General features: G+C 43.3%; 1 protein-coding gene and 1 long non-coding RNA gene across 4 annotated transcripts in view; one reads left to right on the forward strand and one right to left on the reverse strand.

The window, feature by feature from the left end:
- LOC144330148 (uncharacterized) overlaps window positions 1–16,720 on the reverse strand; it is a 26,992-nt gene continuing 10,272 nt past the window's right edge. Inside the window, exons 2-5 of one of the 3 annotated variants that reach the window (XR_013396060.1) lie at window positions 2,196–2,278; window positions 1,989–2,075; window positions 805–869; window positions 1–478 (exon numbers count right to left, since the gene is read on the reverse strand). This is a non-coding gene — a long non-coding RNA (uncharacterized LOC144330148). Of the gene's footprint in view, window positions 479–804; window positions 870–1,988; window positions 2,081–2,195; window positions 2,733–16,720 lie in introns of those variants that run through there. The other 2 variants (XR_013396058.1, XR_013396059.1) reach the window with 2 other exon arrangements.
- Window positions 4,283–13,208, forward strand: RNASE8 (ribonuclease A family member 8). Its single transcript, XM_077940568.1, is given in 3 exon segments — window positions 4,283–4,398; window positions 9,555–12,686; window positions 12,689–13,208. Coding segments are annotated over 2 exon segments (555 nt in total). The 5' UTR covers window positions 4,283–4,398; window positions 9,555–12,157; the 3' UTR covers window positions 12,715–13,208.

Genomic DNA, 16,720 nt, shown 5'->3' on the forward strand with positions numbered 1-16,720 from the left:
TGTACTTCTTATGGGATTATTTTATTTACATAGTAAATGATAATACACAAAGATTCTAAAAAGATTATGACATAATTAAATCATAGATAGAATTATGATGTAATCTAATTTCTATTGTTCTGTTTTGTACTATTTGTTAAATTAAATACTACTTGTGCTGTTTATTAAATTGTTGTAAATACATTGGGCTCAGCCAGGCACGGTGGCTCTCACCTGTAATCCCAGCACTCTGGGAGGCCTAACCAGAGCAGATTACTTGAGACCAGGAGTTTGAGACCAGCCTGGGCAACATGGTGAAACCCCATCTCTACAAAAAATACAAAAATTAGCTGGGTGTGGTGACACATGCCTGTAGTCCCTGCTACTCCAGAGGCTGAGGTGATGGATCTCTTGAGCCCAGAAGGTCGAGGTTGCAGTGAGCCATGATCTGCGTTCCAGCCTGGGTAGCACTCCAGCCTGGGCACCACTGCACTCCAGCCTGGGTAACAGAATGAGAGCTCATCTCAAAATAAATACATACATACATACATACCTTGGTCTCAGAAGGTACAGTTGGCTTTTGAACAACATGGAGGTTAAGGGTGCCTACTTTGTAGTCAAAAATCCAAGTATAACCTTTGACTCCCCCAAAACTTAACTACTAATAGCCTATTGATCACCTGAAGCCTTACCAATAACATAAACATTCAGTTAACATATCTCTTGTATGCTATATGTATTATGTACCATATTCCTATAATAAAGTAAGATAGAGAAAAAAAAGTTGTCATTAAGAAAATAGTAAGGAAGAAAAAATATATTTACCATTCCTATAGTGGAAGAGGCTCATCATAAAAGTCTTCATCCTCATTGTCTTCACGTTAAGGAGGCTGAGGAGGAGAAGGAAGAGGAGGGGTTGGTCTTGCTGTCTCAGGGATGGCAGAAGCAGATGAAAATTGGAATTTAGTGGACTTGCACAGTTCAAACCATTGTTGATCAAGGGACATAAGGTTCTTCCTAAAATTCTCTAGCTAACACACTCTCTCCTATTATTTATGTTACCTGTGAACTAATTTCCTATTTTTTAACCATGTAGAAATTTTAAATAATTGTTTCATATATAAGCTCTCACAACCATTAATAACATCTTTCTTAAAATAATAAATAATAAATATTCATTTATACTTCCACTGGCTGGTAGACTTTCAATATAATAATTTTTTTAAATTCACAAGGAAAATTTCACTCCAGGTTACATCTAGAATACTCACCAATATTTGGAAGTAACTATTCAGATATTAACAATAAATCCAAATGGCCTGGCCTATTCTCATTACTGGTGCCCTACCTGATTAGATTTAACAGTCACTCAATCCTTCATGTGATCTTGATCACAGCCAAGTTAAAGGATGCCAGGAATAGTGATGAAATAGGAATTTGGCTATTCAGGTTTCTAAAAGGCAACGCTGCACTACAAGAAGATAATAAGTTGGGCCAAATACCAAGTCTGGCTGAACTGTGATGCATTGCTACTTGAAAACTGAATAATAGGAAAAGGAGACTGCTTAATTATGAGATATTTCTGTTGCTGGGGCTGGGAGCTTGGAGAGAGGATGGTGTCCAGGGGAGCTTTGCCCAGTCTTGCGCAGATGGACTTAAAGAGAATTGTTTCAACATTGAGTGAAGGAGCAGAAATGGAGTTCAGTAAAGAAAGTAACCCAAGAACTGGAGATAGATGAGCTGGCTCTCCTAGGAGGGAGACTATTTGAGGTAGACTGGGGAGGAGATTTTCTACATGACTTTGGTTCCCAGAAGTCTCCACACACTGAAGTAAATGAGCTCTAGACATTATGAAGAGGGCCAACAGAATCACTGTGAAGAGAAGGATGCTCAGCTCCAGGGATTTCCTCTGCCTACACCCTGCCCTTAAGATCAGGACCCTTTGGCCCTCTTCATAGTGTCTGGGGCTCTGGGGGATAACCCTTGAGCTATGGTACCAAAAAACATACCAGTAGCAACAACGTCCAGGGAGCCTTCTCTTCTCCTTGGGAGAGCTTCAACTCATTTCATCACACTTCTTCCAGGCACCTGCACAACTGGGCTTCCAAAAGTGCTTCAAAGACTTCAGAGCCTCATTCTAATGTCCTCCCCCTACCCCCACCCCACCATAAGTGGGCAAAAAGAAGAGCAGTTATAGCTCTTACCAGGATGCTTACCTGTGCAAGACTCCAAAACCAGTAAGCTTGGGAACATCTATGGAGCCACAGGGACACGAGAAAGCCCACATTGCTAGTGAGATCTTGTAAGAAGTCCACAGTTCATAAGAGGAGAGGTAAAGAAAAATATGTGCTCGTGATGAAAATACACACTGTGATACAAGGCCTCTTAGTTTAGGGAGGTGGGAGTTTCCCCATCTATATAAGCTGGTCTCAAACTCCTGAGCTCAAGCAATCTACTCTCTTCGGGCTCCCAAAGTGCCGAGATTACAGGTGTGAGCCAAAGTGCCTGGCAATAATGCTACCAACAGATGGTTTTTGGGCTTGAATACCTTCAGGGACATGGATCTTCACTACCACTTCACAAGAGTATAAATGTGGATTAAAAGTAACAATACATATAAAGCGCTTAGTACAGTGACTAGCATGTAGGGAAAGTTTGAGTAGTGTTAGCATTTCTATTTATCACTGTGGTGTCAAATGTTGAGTGGCCAAACCTGTGATGAATGGAGCAGGCTTGACTTCCGTGACAGAAGAACAAAGGATTTAAACAAGGGAGGCCAAACTCCTCCTCATCCGCCTCTTGCCAAATAGCTCCTAGCCAAGAGTAGATAAGGTAAGGTTTAAGGTCAGACAAAAAGGACAATATGTATTAATTTCTCTAGATAAAGTAATTTGGGAGGAATGGATGGGTACTTTGAGTTGAAGGAGAAGAAAAAGGGGGCTTTGGAGAATTTCTTTTAAGATTACTTGAGGGAGGTTTTTCTGATCTCCAACCTCTGTGAATTTATGAATCCAAAGATGTGAAAATAGGTTGGAGGACTTAGGACCACTAACTTTTGAGGGTGCCTGTGTATTCCCTCCTATCCAAAGAATTTGATTACTGCAGCAATTGATGGAGACAGGGCTCTAGTGACATTTCCAACTTCCCCTCCTGAGATATTTAAATTAGTCCTTAGGAAGGCTTACTGTCCCCTCACCTCCATCACGGAAACCCCTTATATTTTTCCCACCCTCTGATTCAGCTCCATTTTCTGGTTCATTTCCCATCATTCAAAACCTCCACCAATGCCTGTGACTCAACGTCCGGTGGATTGGTTATAGCAGAAAAACATCGTGGTCATTACTTTCTATGGTTTTTTGATAGAAACTTAGTTGAATTGACACATTTAAAACATTAACTGTGGTGTGAATTAGTACAAATTCCTGCTTGGGTCATGGCATTTAGCACAAGACGGAATTTCCTATCTCCATGGCTTTAGGGCTCTCTCAGTAGATAATCACAATATTATAATGCTGCAAGACATCTTGGCCAGTGTTCTCGAGATCTTCTAGTGCTGCCTTCCTCATGTTGCAAATGAGCAAAATAAGACCCTGAGGACTTAAACACCTTGCCCAAGATTACATAAATAATTTAGGCAAAGAACTCGGGCTTTTCCGAACGAGCCCTGTGATATTTCCAAAGTGGCACTCCAACTAATAATATCGAATGGATCTCAGATATCTTTCTTTTTTTTTTTTCTTTTTTTTTTTTTAATGAGACTGAGTCTTGCTCTGTCGCCCAGGCTAGCGTGCAGTGGTGCAATCTCGACTCACTGCAACCTCTGACTCCCAGGTTCAAGCGATTTGCCTACCTCAGCCTCCTGAATAGCTGAGATTACAGGAATGCACCACCAGGCCCAGCTAATTTTTGTATTTTTAGTAGAGACGAGGTTTCACCATGTTGGTCAGGCTGGTCTTGAACCCCTGACCTCGTGATCTGCCTGCTTCAGCCTCTCAAAGTGCTGGGATTACATGTGTGAGCCACCGCACCCGGCCCAGATATCTTTCAGGATAAAATCATACATAGACTGGCAAATCAATTTGCAAATGGGCAGACCCCTGGATTTGAGACAAAAGCATGTTCATCCAAAAGAGTATTTAGTGCCCATAATCCTGACATGTTGCATTTCTGACCTTCACCTGAATGCTCATATTGTATCATTGAGATGGAAAAAAAAATAGTACATGAGGAATTGATGGCAAACTAGTCAAGCATGTCCCTGGCCATGCCATTGGCTGCTGGAAACATAAATAAGGATACGCAACAAGAAAAAGAGCCTGGACCTCCCATCTGCTATTCGGGACCAGGGTGAAAACATTACAGAGATCCTGTTTGGTGGAGCTCCAGGTGGGCCTGAGATAACCCAAGCATTTATCTTTGGTAAGGGTTATCACCTTTTACCCTTGAAATTGGCATATCCAGAACAGGATCTTCATGTACAACTAGAACCTGCAGAGCAATGGTTCCCAGAATTTCCCCTGAAGTACTAGTAACCACAGTGGAAGATTAACTAAACACCCAAAGGAGTGCCCAACAAGCTTCAGCTTTCTCTGAAGTCTCCTTCTTTCGCTTAACTCATATTTATAAAATAGTAGTGCAGATGAGTGTTTTATATGCTATCTTAAAATTTCGTCTGTGGTAATAATAATAATAATGGATCAATGTCAATCTCCTCATTTTGGTGGCTGTCCTGTGGTTATGCATGCAAGAGTACTTGCAATTAGGACATAGTCACTGAAGTGTTAAGGGGTAATGAGCATAATGTCTATAACTTGTTCTCAAATAGCTCAGAAATGTTAATAATTGGGGAACTGGGTGAAGCATATAGGGGAGCTCTGTGTACGCTTTCTGAAATTTTTATATACATTTTAAATTATTTCAAAGTGAAAATATTTAAAAATTTTTTAATGTGATTCATTTCAATTTTTCTATCATACAATGTTATTTTTTGTAAAAATAATGCCTTAAATTACTCCCCACCCCCCAAAAAAAGATAGTTTTGGTAAAATGGTAAAGAAGACATTTATCTCGTGACTGTGTACCCTCTGCACACATCTGTGTCACCAGGGGTAGCAGTACACTGGCTTTAATGTTTTCCTTAACTTGCTCTTTATGGGTTTCTATCTCTGACCAGTGTTTCTTTTCAAGAACTGGTTGAGGAAGATAGGATAGTCATGGGGTTAGTGCATTGGAAAGCTCCTTTTCATGCTGAAAAATGAGAAAATAGACATAGAGCACTTGGAACAGTGACTGGAACATAGAAAATCCTTAGTAAATGTTAACTATGATTGTTTTTATCATTGTGGCCCTTGTCATTCCTAGGAGGGCTGAAGGCTGCATGCAGGCTTGTTGTGGTAAGTCAGAGGTCTTAGGAAGGCAGCCGGCCTATGAGGGGAGCTGGCGTATCCAGGGAGCCACATGCCTCAGCTCTGGTTGGGTTGAAGACAACATCCTCTCCCTCATGAAGATGAATCCAGGAGTGAGGAACAAAGGGAGACAGTCCACCCACAGAGACAAGTTCATAGTACAAATGGGCACCCTAGGAAGGCCTCAAAGAGCTACATAAAAAAGAAAAATGGACCTGGCAGGAGACGGGGTTAGCCACTGGAAACACAGCAGGGCTTCCCAAAAGGCGTGTGGCCACTGGATTCTATGTGGTGGAGCTCTGCTTCTCAGAGCCATAAACCAGGGTCCAGACCACAGGTCTCTCACCACCAGGAAGCTATGTGAAGGTTGAAGCTTGAAAAACCCTACAAGGGTGGCGCTTATAGTTCAAAGACTACCCTCATGGTGCTGCTGTCTTTCAGGCCAGCAACCCGGGAAAATTTCTCTGGCACCCTCGCTCACCCTTCCTTGGGTATCCTGAAAGAATTGGTCTTTAGGGGATAGTTGCTTATTCTCTGCTCCCATTCTTTGAAGTCTACTTCAGAGTCTACTATTAGGCCCCTCCTTACATTCTAGTAAGGTGCTGGCTACTTACTAGCCCTTTGATGTTTTTTCTTGTGTCACACAAGTGTCAGAACCAGGGGGCATTTTAGAAATTTTTCAGCTGAAACTCCTTGTGTTATAAATAGTAAGGAGACTGAGAGGATCAGAGTGATGACTGAGTTCAACACACGGTTACTGAGTACTCCTGTGAGCTAGCCGTGTGCCTGGCACTATGAAGACAGAGAAGCACTGAAAGACCTGATTCCTGTCCCACAAGTTTACCGTCTACTTGGGAAGACTGGATGCTCTTACTGGATGAAACAGTTAAATAGCAAAACAAGGTAGTACATGATTTAGAACCCAAATGAGTGATACTATGAAACAGTTAATGCTAAAGGGGATTATGAGTTGTATGGGAAGTTTTGTAAATGTGATCATGAGCAAGATAATATGGTCAAGATGAGTTCTAAAGGATGGATAATATTTGAGGGCGGATTCACAAGGAAGAGGGAAACACAGAAGCAAAGTTGAAAACAGCAAAACATGTGCTGGAGACAAAAGGAAAATCGGGCTATTAGGATAGAATTTGGTTAGAATAGTTTGTGTTCAGAAGGAAGACGGGGAGGCCACTCATAAGGGATGGGCAGACTGGACTCCAAGTGAGTAGGAGAAGGCTTTGATTCCAGGCTGGGAAGGCTGGATGTTACCTTGCATGCAGGAGAACCACTGGAGATAAACAGATGTTCTTTAGAGAAATGATGCATGAAAAGAATATTTTGACAAGATCCATCCAACATTATTATACATGCTCAATTAAACTCAGGAGAAAGGGTAGGCAAGGAGGCAGTTAGAAGGTCGTAAGAGTCATCCAGACAGGCAGTGGAAAGGGAGAGAAATATATACAAGAGAACCAATAAGACTAACTGACTCAAGTGCCCCCATGCTTTGACCATGCTAGGTATTCAGTCTGTTAGCCTGCTAATTGATATGGGGATGAAAGATTAGAAAAAGTCAGAGGAGACCAATATTTTCAACTGGAAGTGCCAAAAACAGAAACAGGGGCCTTACAAGGGGATAATCGGGTTTTGAGAAAAGTTGAATTCTCAGACAACAGAACTGGGTGCCTGATGTAACTGGTAGGTAGTGAAGATTCATGTCCCTGAAGGTATTCAATCCCAAAAACCATCTATTGGTAACGTTATTGCCAAGTGCATTGGCTCACACCTGTAATCTCAGCACTTTGGGAAGCTGAGGTGAGTGGATCACTTGAGTCCAGGAGTTTGAGACCAGCCCTGGCAACGTGGCAAAACCCATCTCTACAAAAAATAGAAAAATTAGCCGCACGCTGGCCGGGCGCGGTGGCTTATGCCTGTCATGCCTGTAATCCCAGCAGTTTGGGAGGCTGAGGCGGGTGGATCATGAGGTCAGGAGTTCGAGACCAGCCTGGTCAAGATGGTGAAACCCCGTCTCTACTAAAAAATACAAAAATTAGCCCAGCACTGTGGCGGGCGTCTGTAATCACAGCTACTCAGGAGACTGAGGCAGGAGAATCACGTGAACCCAGGAGGCGGAGTTTGCAGTGACCCGAGATCTCGCCACTACACTCTAGCCTGGGTGACAGAGCAAGACTGTCTCGAAAGAAAGAAAGAGAGAGAGAGAGAGGAAGGAAGGAAGGAAGGAAGGAAGGAAGGAAGGAAGGAAGGAAGGAAGGAAGGAAGGAAGGAAGGAAAGAAGAGATAGATTAGCCACAAGTGGTGGTGTAGGCCTGTAGTCCCAGCTACTCAGGAGACTGTCGTAGGAGGATCACCTGAGTCCGGGATATAGAAACTACAGGAAGCCATGATCGTGCCACTGCACTCCAGCCTGGGTGACAGAGCGAGACCCTGCCTTAAAAAAAGAAAAAAAAATACTCTTCTCATTAGAGCAAGAGCTAAGATTCGATGAACTTGGAAGTGCCTTCCTGCTTTGATATTCTATGAAACTGGGTCCATGTAAGCTAGTGAAGTGCCTTGCCCAAGGTCATGCAGCTAATTAGTGACAGAAGTGGGACCAGAATTTAGGTCTATTCATGTCTGGTTCAGTATTCTTTTTTTTTTTTTTTTTTTTTTTTTTTGAGGCGGAGTCTTCACTCTGTCGCCCAGGCTGGAGTGCAGTGGCACCATCTCGGCTCACTGCAAGCTCCGCCTCCCGGGTTCGCGCCATCCTCCTGCCTCAGCCTCCGGAGTAGCTGGGACTACAGGCGCCCGCCACCGCGCCCGGCTAATTTTTTGTATTTTAGTAGAGACGGGGTTTCACCGTGTTAGCCAGGATGGTCTCGATCTCCTGACCTCGCGATCCGCCCGCCTCGGCCTCCCAAAGTGCAGGGATTACAGGCGTGAGCCACCGCGCCCGGCCTGGTTCAGTATTCTTACCACTAAACTATTTTAACTTTGATTGTACTCTGAGTTGTACTCTCAGGGGTGACCAGAAACCCCATATAAAAACAAGATCAGTAAAAACTGGCTCTGAAATGAAACAAAGCTGCAGCACAGCCTGACACAGTGTACAGAGTGTAAATTTGAGAATCAGATTGAAGTGGCTCTGTCACTCACTCCTGTATGGCTGTGGGCAAATTACTCAACTCCCACACACATAGACATTGTCTCCTCATCTATAAAATAAGCATAAATATTTCTATCTCGTGAGGATGCTGCAAGATAAGTAAGGAGATGTTTTTAGATAGATTGATCACAAAACATTATAAACACACACACACACACAGACACACTGCTGAGTTCAGTGTCAAGAACATAGTAGACATTAGAGATGGCATTCAGTCTTCTTCTCTTGTGATCTGGTGGGAACAGGCATCTACCAGTCAGAGCCAAGACTGGCTCATCTCCATCCCACCGCACACAAGGTGACTGTTAGCCCACAAGAGAAGGAAATGTTTAGGCCAGCCCTGGGATCCTGCTGCCATCCCCACTCTGTCACTTCAAAGGCTGGCAGCTTGGGTCTGTAACTGTTAATGAATTATCAACAAACAGGAAAGCAGTGTGGCAAGGAAAGATAACACGAACTTTGGAGCCAAACAGACCGAATTTCGAATCCTGGCCCTGCCACTTACTAAATCTGTGGATCTTAACCTGCCAGAACCTTAGTTTCCTTTTCTGTAAAATGGGGACAATATTGTGGAACACACAATACAGTTTGTACAAAAAGTTGTACACAAAGCACAACGCCATGGCTCATGAAGCACCTTTGAAAATGAGATTCTTTATTTTCCACCAAGAACCTAGAACTGTACTGAGCACATTTTAGATGTTCATTACATGATGGTTGGTAGCATCTCTTTCCTCCTGCTGCTGCTGTACAGCCCTGTGCCGACCTGAACCATAAGTAATGTGGTGTATGTTATCCTGGCTGCCTTTAGTAGATGGTAAATATTATACTCTATACTACCATATTCCTAGGCATTTTACCACTCACCACACCACGTTGAATATGTAAGATTCCTCATTCAATATCGTTTTTGCAGAAATGTATCTGAAAAGATTTTTAAAGTTTTACTTCTGAAATTATTTGACTGTAAGTAAGTTGTGATTGGCACTGTTCCTTCTGCATTCCAGGTACTTGGGAATTCCTACAAAATGAGAAAACTAACCAAAGATTGTTTTCCCATGTAGTGAGCTTTTTATGTGTCCCAAATTTCAAAATAAGTGAAATCAACTTCATGTTACTTTAGTAGCAGGTAAGTAAATATTTTTTATTTGATTCTATATTTGACTTTTCCTGTATTGGAGCCAATATATTTTTCCCAGTCTCAAATGTTGTAGGCCCTTGGAAACCTCCCAGGTTCTAAGCACTGAGCTTCTAGTGCTTAATGGATAAAACAGCCCTGAGGCTGTGGCAGTGGGGAAAACTCATGACGAATGACTAGGATCAAAATACACAATCAAAGGAACCCCATCCCCAGGCCTCCGTGAGTGAGGCTGGCCAGCTGCATGGGCCAGCACCTACTTGAGGGAAAGCATGTTTGCAACTTAATTGGAATCAGAGCTTGCAAATTCTCTGGTCAGTCATCTTGGTTGGCAGTAAATGTTTAGGCCAACTCTGGTCTCCTGGTGCCATCCCCACCCTCTCACTTCAAAGCTTGGCAGCTTGGGTCTGTAACCGTTAATGAATAATCACTTGGTAACCTTTCCATCCCAATGGGAGAGGCTCAGCTGAGGGCCTGCAGAGAGAAATGACTTCCTGGGGCAGGGGTGGGAGGGAGCAGTGGAGAGGGAGGGAAAGATTTGTTCCCTGGTGCCCAAGTCAACTGCTTTCTGGGTAATGTTTTCCTGGGTTCAAAAATCAATGTTTTGTTTGCTTTGTGGGGAGGAGTGCACGAAGCGATCCCTGCTGTGGAAAAGGTGAGTTCTATTGGCAAAGAAGGCTCCTCCACCATGTTTGCCTGCGATGACAAACATCTCAGAATTTTTACATTCAGAAATGCAGGTACTAGGAGCCTCAGTGAATTTTGCCACTTTGGAGAGCACTTTATCCCAAAGGCAGAGAAGTTACACAAATCCCAGAGGCTGAGAGGTGGAGCAGAGTCCAACACGCTATCGCCGACCTGAGAAACCGCAGTGCAGAGCAAGTTCCCCAGCTGCAGTCATTTGCTTTAACCGTTGACAATTTTCACAATATCTGCTTACCACCCCTATTATATTAATACGCTAAGTATACATTTACTCATTTATTTAAGATAATTCTTTAAAAATGAAACGGAGTAATGCCACCTTTCAAAGAATACTAGTGTTACTTCGTAAACAGAAATAAAAATAAATATAATGAATATCATCTAATTTTTAAATATTCTATCCAGATACTGTTTTCAGCTGAAGACTCAGCCTGAGGCCTGTTGTTGTTATTGAAAAGGAGGAGAAACAAAGACTGGAAAGTGTAAAAGAATTCACCTTCTTGCTCTAAGAGGAGACTTTCTCTTAAACATTTTTACAAGGGTCTGAAGAAATTAAGGCAATGTGCACACACCACCTAAACCCACAAACAGAGACACACTCACTATGCTGTGCTCCTATGGGAAACTCTTTACTCTTCCCTTTTTAGCTTGGCACCAGCCCAAAGGGATGGATTGAACATCAGGAAGCTCTTAGCCCCAGCTCTGCCACTCACTTGGTGGCCTTGGAAAGGGCATTTGCCCTTTCAGGAACTCAAGCTCCCTCATCTTTAAAATGAGGGAGTCAACTGAGATGATCCCTAAGGTCCCTTCCAGCCCTGACCTTCTATCCTTCCAAGACATTCTCCAGCAGGGCAAAATGTCAGGCGTGGAAAGAACCCAACTCGCCATACTGCTTTGCCAGCTGAAGCAGCGATCCCTTCACTAGGAGTGACCATTTTTTCTAACTTCAGTGAGACACTGGACCACAGAATGGGGAGGAATGCATTTGACTCCACGACCTTAATATCAACTCTTTCAGGGACACCTGACCTAGCCCAGCAGAGGGGCGTATGGACTTTTCACATGTTTTTCTTCAAGATTTAGTTTCTCTTAGCTGGGCACGGTGGCTCACGCCTGTAATCCCAGCACTTTGGGAGGCTGAGGTGGGTAGATCACCTGAGGTCGGGAGTTCGAGACCAGCCTGACCAACATGGAGAAACCCTGTCTCTACTAAAAATAGAAAAAAAGTAGCTAGGTGTGGTGGCGCATGCCTGTAATCCCAGCTACTTGGGAGGCTGAGGCAGGGGAATTGCTTGAACCTGGGAGGCGGAGGTTGCAGTGAGCTGAGATCGCACCATTGCTCTCCAGCCTGGGCGACAAAAGCGAAACTCAATCTAAAAAAAAGAAAAAAAAAAAATTTAGTTTCTCTTTGTGATTTCTCAGAGTCTCAGAAAAGATACCTGGGAGTGTGGGGAGAATAGGAGTTAGGGCACCTGAGAGGTCCTGGTTAAAATTTCGTATTCGACACACTCTAGCTGTGGGATGATATGGAATTTTCTTACCCTTTCTGAGCCTCATTTTATTCATATATATATATATATATATATATATATATATATATATATATGAAGGGTAACCATACCACATAAAACTGTTGTGAGGGGTAAACAAGATAAGTGTTTATTAGAGGCACAAAAAGGCACATTATCGGCTGGTACTAAACAATAGAATGCCAGGGGTGTTCAATATTTTAGGCTGCACATTGCCCTAAAATAACTGACTTAGCGTATGAAATTCTTAGAAGGACTAGCAAGGCTCCCCCATGATGACCTATTCATCCACCTACCTCCCCTCTCTGTTCCACTGTCTCCCTTAGGAGAGATGGCACCGGTCAGAGCAGGATGCTGCCCCTTGCTGCTGCTGCTTCTGGGGCTGTGGGTGGCAGAGATCCCAGTCAGTGCCAAGTCCAAGGACGTGACCTCATCTCAGTGGTTTAAAACTCAGCATGTGCAGCCCAGCCCTGAAGCATGCTACTGAGCCATGAGCAACATCAGTAAGTACACAGAATGGTGCAAAGACCTCAACACCTTCCTGCATGAGCCCTTCTCCAGTGTGGCCACCACCTGCCAGACCCCCAACATAGCCTGCAAGAATCGCCATAAAAACTGCCCCCAGAGCAGCGGGCCCGTGTCCCTGACCATGTGTGAGCTCACTTCAGGGAAGTACCCAAACTGCAGGTACAAAAAGAAGCACCTGAACGCACCTTACATAGTGGCCTGTGACCCTCCACAACAGGGTGACCCAGGGTACCCACTTGTTCTGTGCACTTGGATAAAGTTGTCTAAGGCCTGGTGCCCACATTCCACCTCACACTCTGCAGACTGTACACTGCTGCTTTTCCTCCCTCCAGTTCGTTATTAATCTTTGCTCCTCGTTGCAAATGCCATTTTCTTCACACACACCCAACCTCACATACTCTTGGTTTCTTAGGGAGTTTTAAAGACACTTCAAAGGATGAGGGGAGACAGCAGATTCTCTTCAGCCTTTCATTGTAGCTTACTTTGCAGCCCTTCCAGAGTCAAGCCCTCAGGATCCCCACAAGGATGGATCCAGGTTTGGTGAGGCCTGTGGCTTATCTAATTTTGAAGACCCTCTTAAAGAAAAAGGATATAAAATTACAAATGTAAAATAAGATGCTTGGAAGGGCTGTGGCTGGACAGTTCAGGGAGATCCCAGACAGGGGTAATTATCTAAGGAAGGAAGGAAGGGGAATCTACTGTGTTCCCTGTGTTGGGCAAAGAAATGCATCTGATCTTGCTGTAATAAAGACTCTGCTGTTGCTGATGGAGTGTGTGTTACTGCCTTGGGGTAAGTGGAGAGGTTTGGAGCTCCAATTCCGAGGCCCTGAAAAGGCCCTGAAACACTTGACTCTGTGATGCATCAGCTCCACCTGCCTTGCAGGCCGGAGGGAAAGCAGCACCCTGAGCAGGCACAGTCTCGGAAGCTGACTTGATTCTGTCCTCCAGCCCCTTGAGGGCTCTCTGGTCATCCCCTCTCATGTGAAGGGGTAGAGTGACAGGAAGGACAGGCTGAGCCCTGGGATGCCAGTCAGGTCTGAGGCCTGACCCCCTTGTTTCTGCACAAGACCTGAGTTCATGCTTCATCAACGTGACCCAAAGCAGGACCCTCAGCATTCTGGAGTGAACTTCCCTCCCTGGGGAATTTCAGAATCAGGACCTACTAAGAATCCTGATCTGGTCCTAATCATTACTGAAGACTAACTGTGGTAAAGGAGCAGTTTTATATGCAATCGGCCATAGACCAATACTTTTGTACAATACAGTACAATGAATTACTAGAAAATGAAATATAACTATAGAAAATACAAGCTCAATTGTTTTATTACTAGATTTAATTAATAGAAAATACTCTGTCAAATTGCCATAACAGTTACTGGTTTTTTGGGTTTTTTTTTTTTTTTCACACAAGGTCTCACTCTGTCGCCCATGCTGCAGTGCAGTGGCCCAATCTCTGCTCATTATAGCCTCGACATCCTGGGCTCATGTGATCCTCCCATCTCAGCCTCCTGCGTATCTGGGACTACACGTACAAGCACAGCACTGCACCTGGCTAATGTTTGCATTTTTTTGTAAAGACAGGGTTTCACCATGTTACCCAGGCTGGTCTCAAACTCCTGGGCTCAAGCGATCCCTCAACTCCTGGGCTCAAGTGATCTACCCACCTGGACCTCCCAAAGTGCTGGGATTATAGGCATCAGCCATGGCGCGCAGCCCATAAAAGTTTCTTAATGTTTCTTCTCAATTTCTGTACTTGTATTGATAGATATTCACAGAGAGAAAAACATACACATATCATACACATATACACACATACATACCTACATGCCAACATAAGGCACACACATAAACACCCTCATATGCATATACATACAGAGGAACACATAGTAACAACGTGCACCTGTGTGCACAACACCCACACATACACATATACTCACACTCAACAAGACACCCCCTCTTCTTCCCCAAGCTATCTCTGCTTTCTTATTATACCTCCCTTCCCATATTTGGAAAGAGAGTTTCCTACACAGGCTATGATTCAGAGTAAGGAAAGGATGTTTGGTGAAACGTGAAGTGGCAGAGAAAGCATAGAATCCAGAAATTCAAAATCCCAGTCCCCTTCTATGCTTTCTAGAACTAGAACTCAATGTAGCCTGTCACGCCAACACCATCTCACTGGCAGCGTAGTTTCCCCCACAGCCTCCAGCCCCCTCCACACTGCTCTGCCCATCACTACCACTATGTTACCCACCCTTGTGCTTATAACCAGGGAAGACATCTGGAAGTGAGAGACAAACAGCATTCTTCTATACCCTGGCTTCTTCCCAGTGTTGTGGGCAGGCTCCACTTCCTGTGGCTGCACCTTAAATGATGGTGTTTCTCAGGGTCCTATTTTGAGCTCTCTTTTCTTCCCACACTGTACTCTACTTGAGTGATTTGACTTACTTCCATGGCTCCAACCACCATTAACCTACTCCCAAAGACAGGTATATCTCCAGCCCAGAGCTCCCAAAGTCCAGACATACATGTCCATCTTCATACTGTTACTAGTCCAGTCAGTGTCCCACAGGCATCTCAACCCAAAACACTCAAAACTAAGTTCATAATCTGCCTGGCTTCCAAACCTGTCCCTCCCTACTCCTGCAGCCTCTCAGTGTTCGTTAGTGGAAACATCATACCCAATCATTCGAAGTCCTAATCTAAGACACATCTGTGTCAACTCATGCTTGTCTGTCTGTTTTTCCAGTAATTGCCCACCTCATCCCAGGAACTACCTCAAGAGGGCATAAAAGTTATTGAGTTTTATTTTCTTTTTTCCAAATAGCACTGAGTTCCTAACACGTGCTCAATGCACATTATGGCTTTGGAGGGGGGCCGTGATTTGGAGCTAGGCAAATATGCGTAGGTTGGTACAACCGCAGATTCACTATCTTGTTTAGAGGGCAAGATTAAATAGTATATATGAAACTACCAAGTAATAAGATAGAAGAGAAGCATAAACCAAATGGATTCTGTAACATTTTTCTCCCACCTCATCTAGGGTTTCATTTATCCTCAAGTTCATTTATCGTAATCTAAAGTTCATTCTCCGTTGAATGTTAATTTTCCCGTTGCATACCTCTGGCTTAGCATTAGGTCTGTAGCCAGGGTTAGGCAACACCAGGAGAAGTTCAACCATTCAATATCTGTAAGAATTGTGGCCCCAGAAGCTGGGAAGAGTGTGAAAAGAATTCAGAATAGAATGAATTGTTAAGCAGACTAATTATATCCAAACAAGTGGGGGTAGCAACCTGGGTAGGAGTTTCTGACTTCCTTGTGTAGGCTGAAGAATTAGATGGAGTGTAACTTGAATCTAGGGGTCATGGGCTGTAAAACTGGCCCATTCTGAGGGTAATGATACAGCACGCATAAAACAGGGCTCAGTGGGGCAGCTGGGGCCACAGAAGAGCTGCCCAATAGCCTTGGGACAGAATTTCTACTGTTACGCTCTCTGGGCCCCTGAGAACGTGTTTCCGAAAAATCACTTGAGAAGGGTCTCCTCAGCGATTTGGGAGGACACAAGTATTTTAAAGTGGGTAAGTATGTTTTAATATCCAGAAAATTTAGAATGAAGTATAGAAATGTTTAAAAGAATCAACACATAGCATTCACATATTCGTATTAAGGAATTTGTATTACTCTTGTCATTCTAATTTAAAATGCACATGATTTGAAATGAGACTTTCCTTTAAAATTAGTTTTGGATCATTTAAGAAAACATAGAAATTGAATCATCCTATTTATAAATTGTTAGATTTATAAAGGTTTTTAGGTATTCAGGAATGCTTTGTTGGTTAGCTCAAATGGCCAAATTATAAGGACGTGGAATATATATTGAAGTTATAAAATATCTCTTTTAATGTTTAAAGAGTTTCCTTAACTACTTACAAATAAGATCAAACAGTCAGTGAATACGATTCTTTAAAGTGATTGTTAGAATTTATTTCTATGTAAGTTAAACATAAAAGCTTAAGGAAGCTGATTTATAACTTTAACATAGGAAACATAAATGTTAAAAAGCCAAGTGGCCTCTAAATACTCTTTGCTCGGCACAAAAGAAACATTTTAAAGACTCACATTAACACTACAAGACCGATTCATTTTCTATGATATTTTCATCTATACTGCACAGTGGGCTTTGGTGATTATATTTTCTGGTGTTAATATGTTTGTTGATTTTGCTGGGGCGTTTAGCAGGGAGGGAAGCTCAAGGCTCAGGCTCAAGGGCATGCGA

Source organism: Macaca mulatta, chromosome 7, assembly GCF_049350105.2.
Source record: "Macaca mulatta isolate MMU2019108-1 chromosome 7, T2T-MMU8v2.0, whole genome shotgun sequence".
NCBI classification, from domain to species: domain Eukaryota; kingdom Metazoa; phylum Chordata; class Mammalia; order Primates; family Cercopithecidae; genus Macaca; species Macaca mulatta.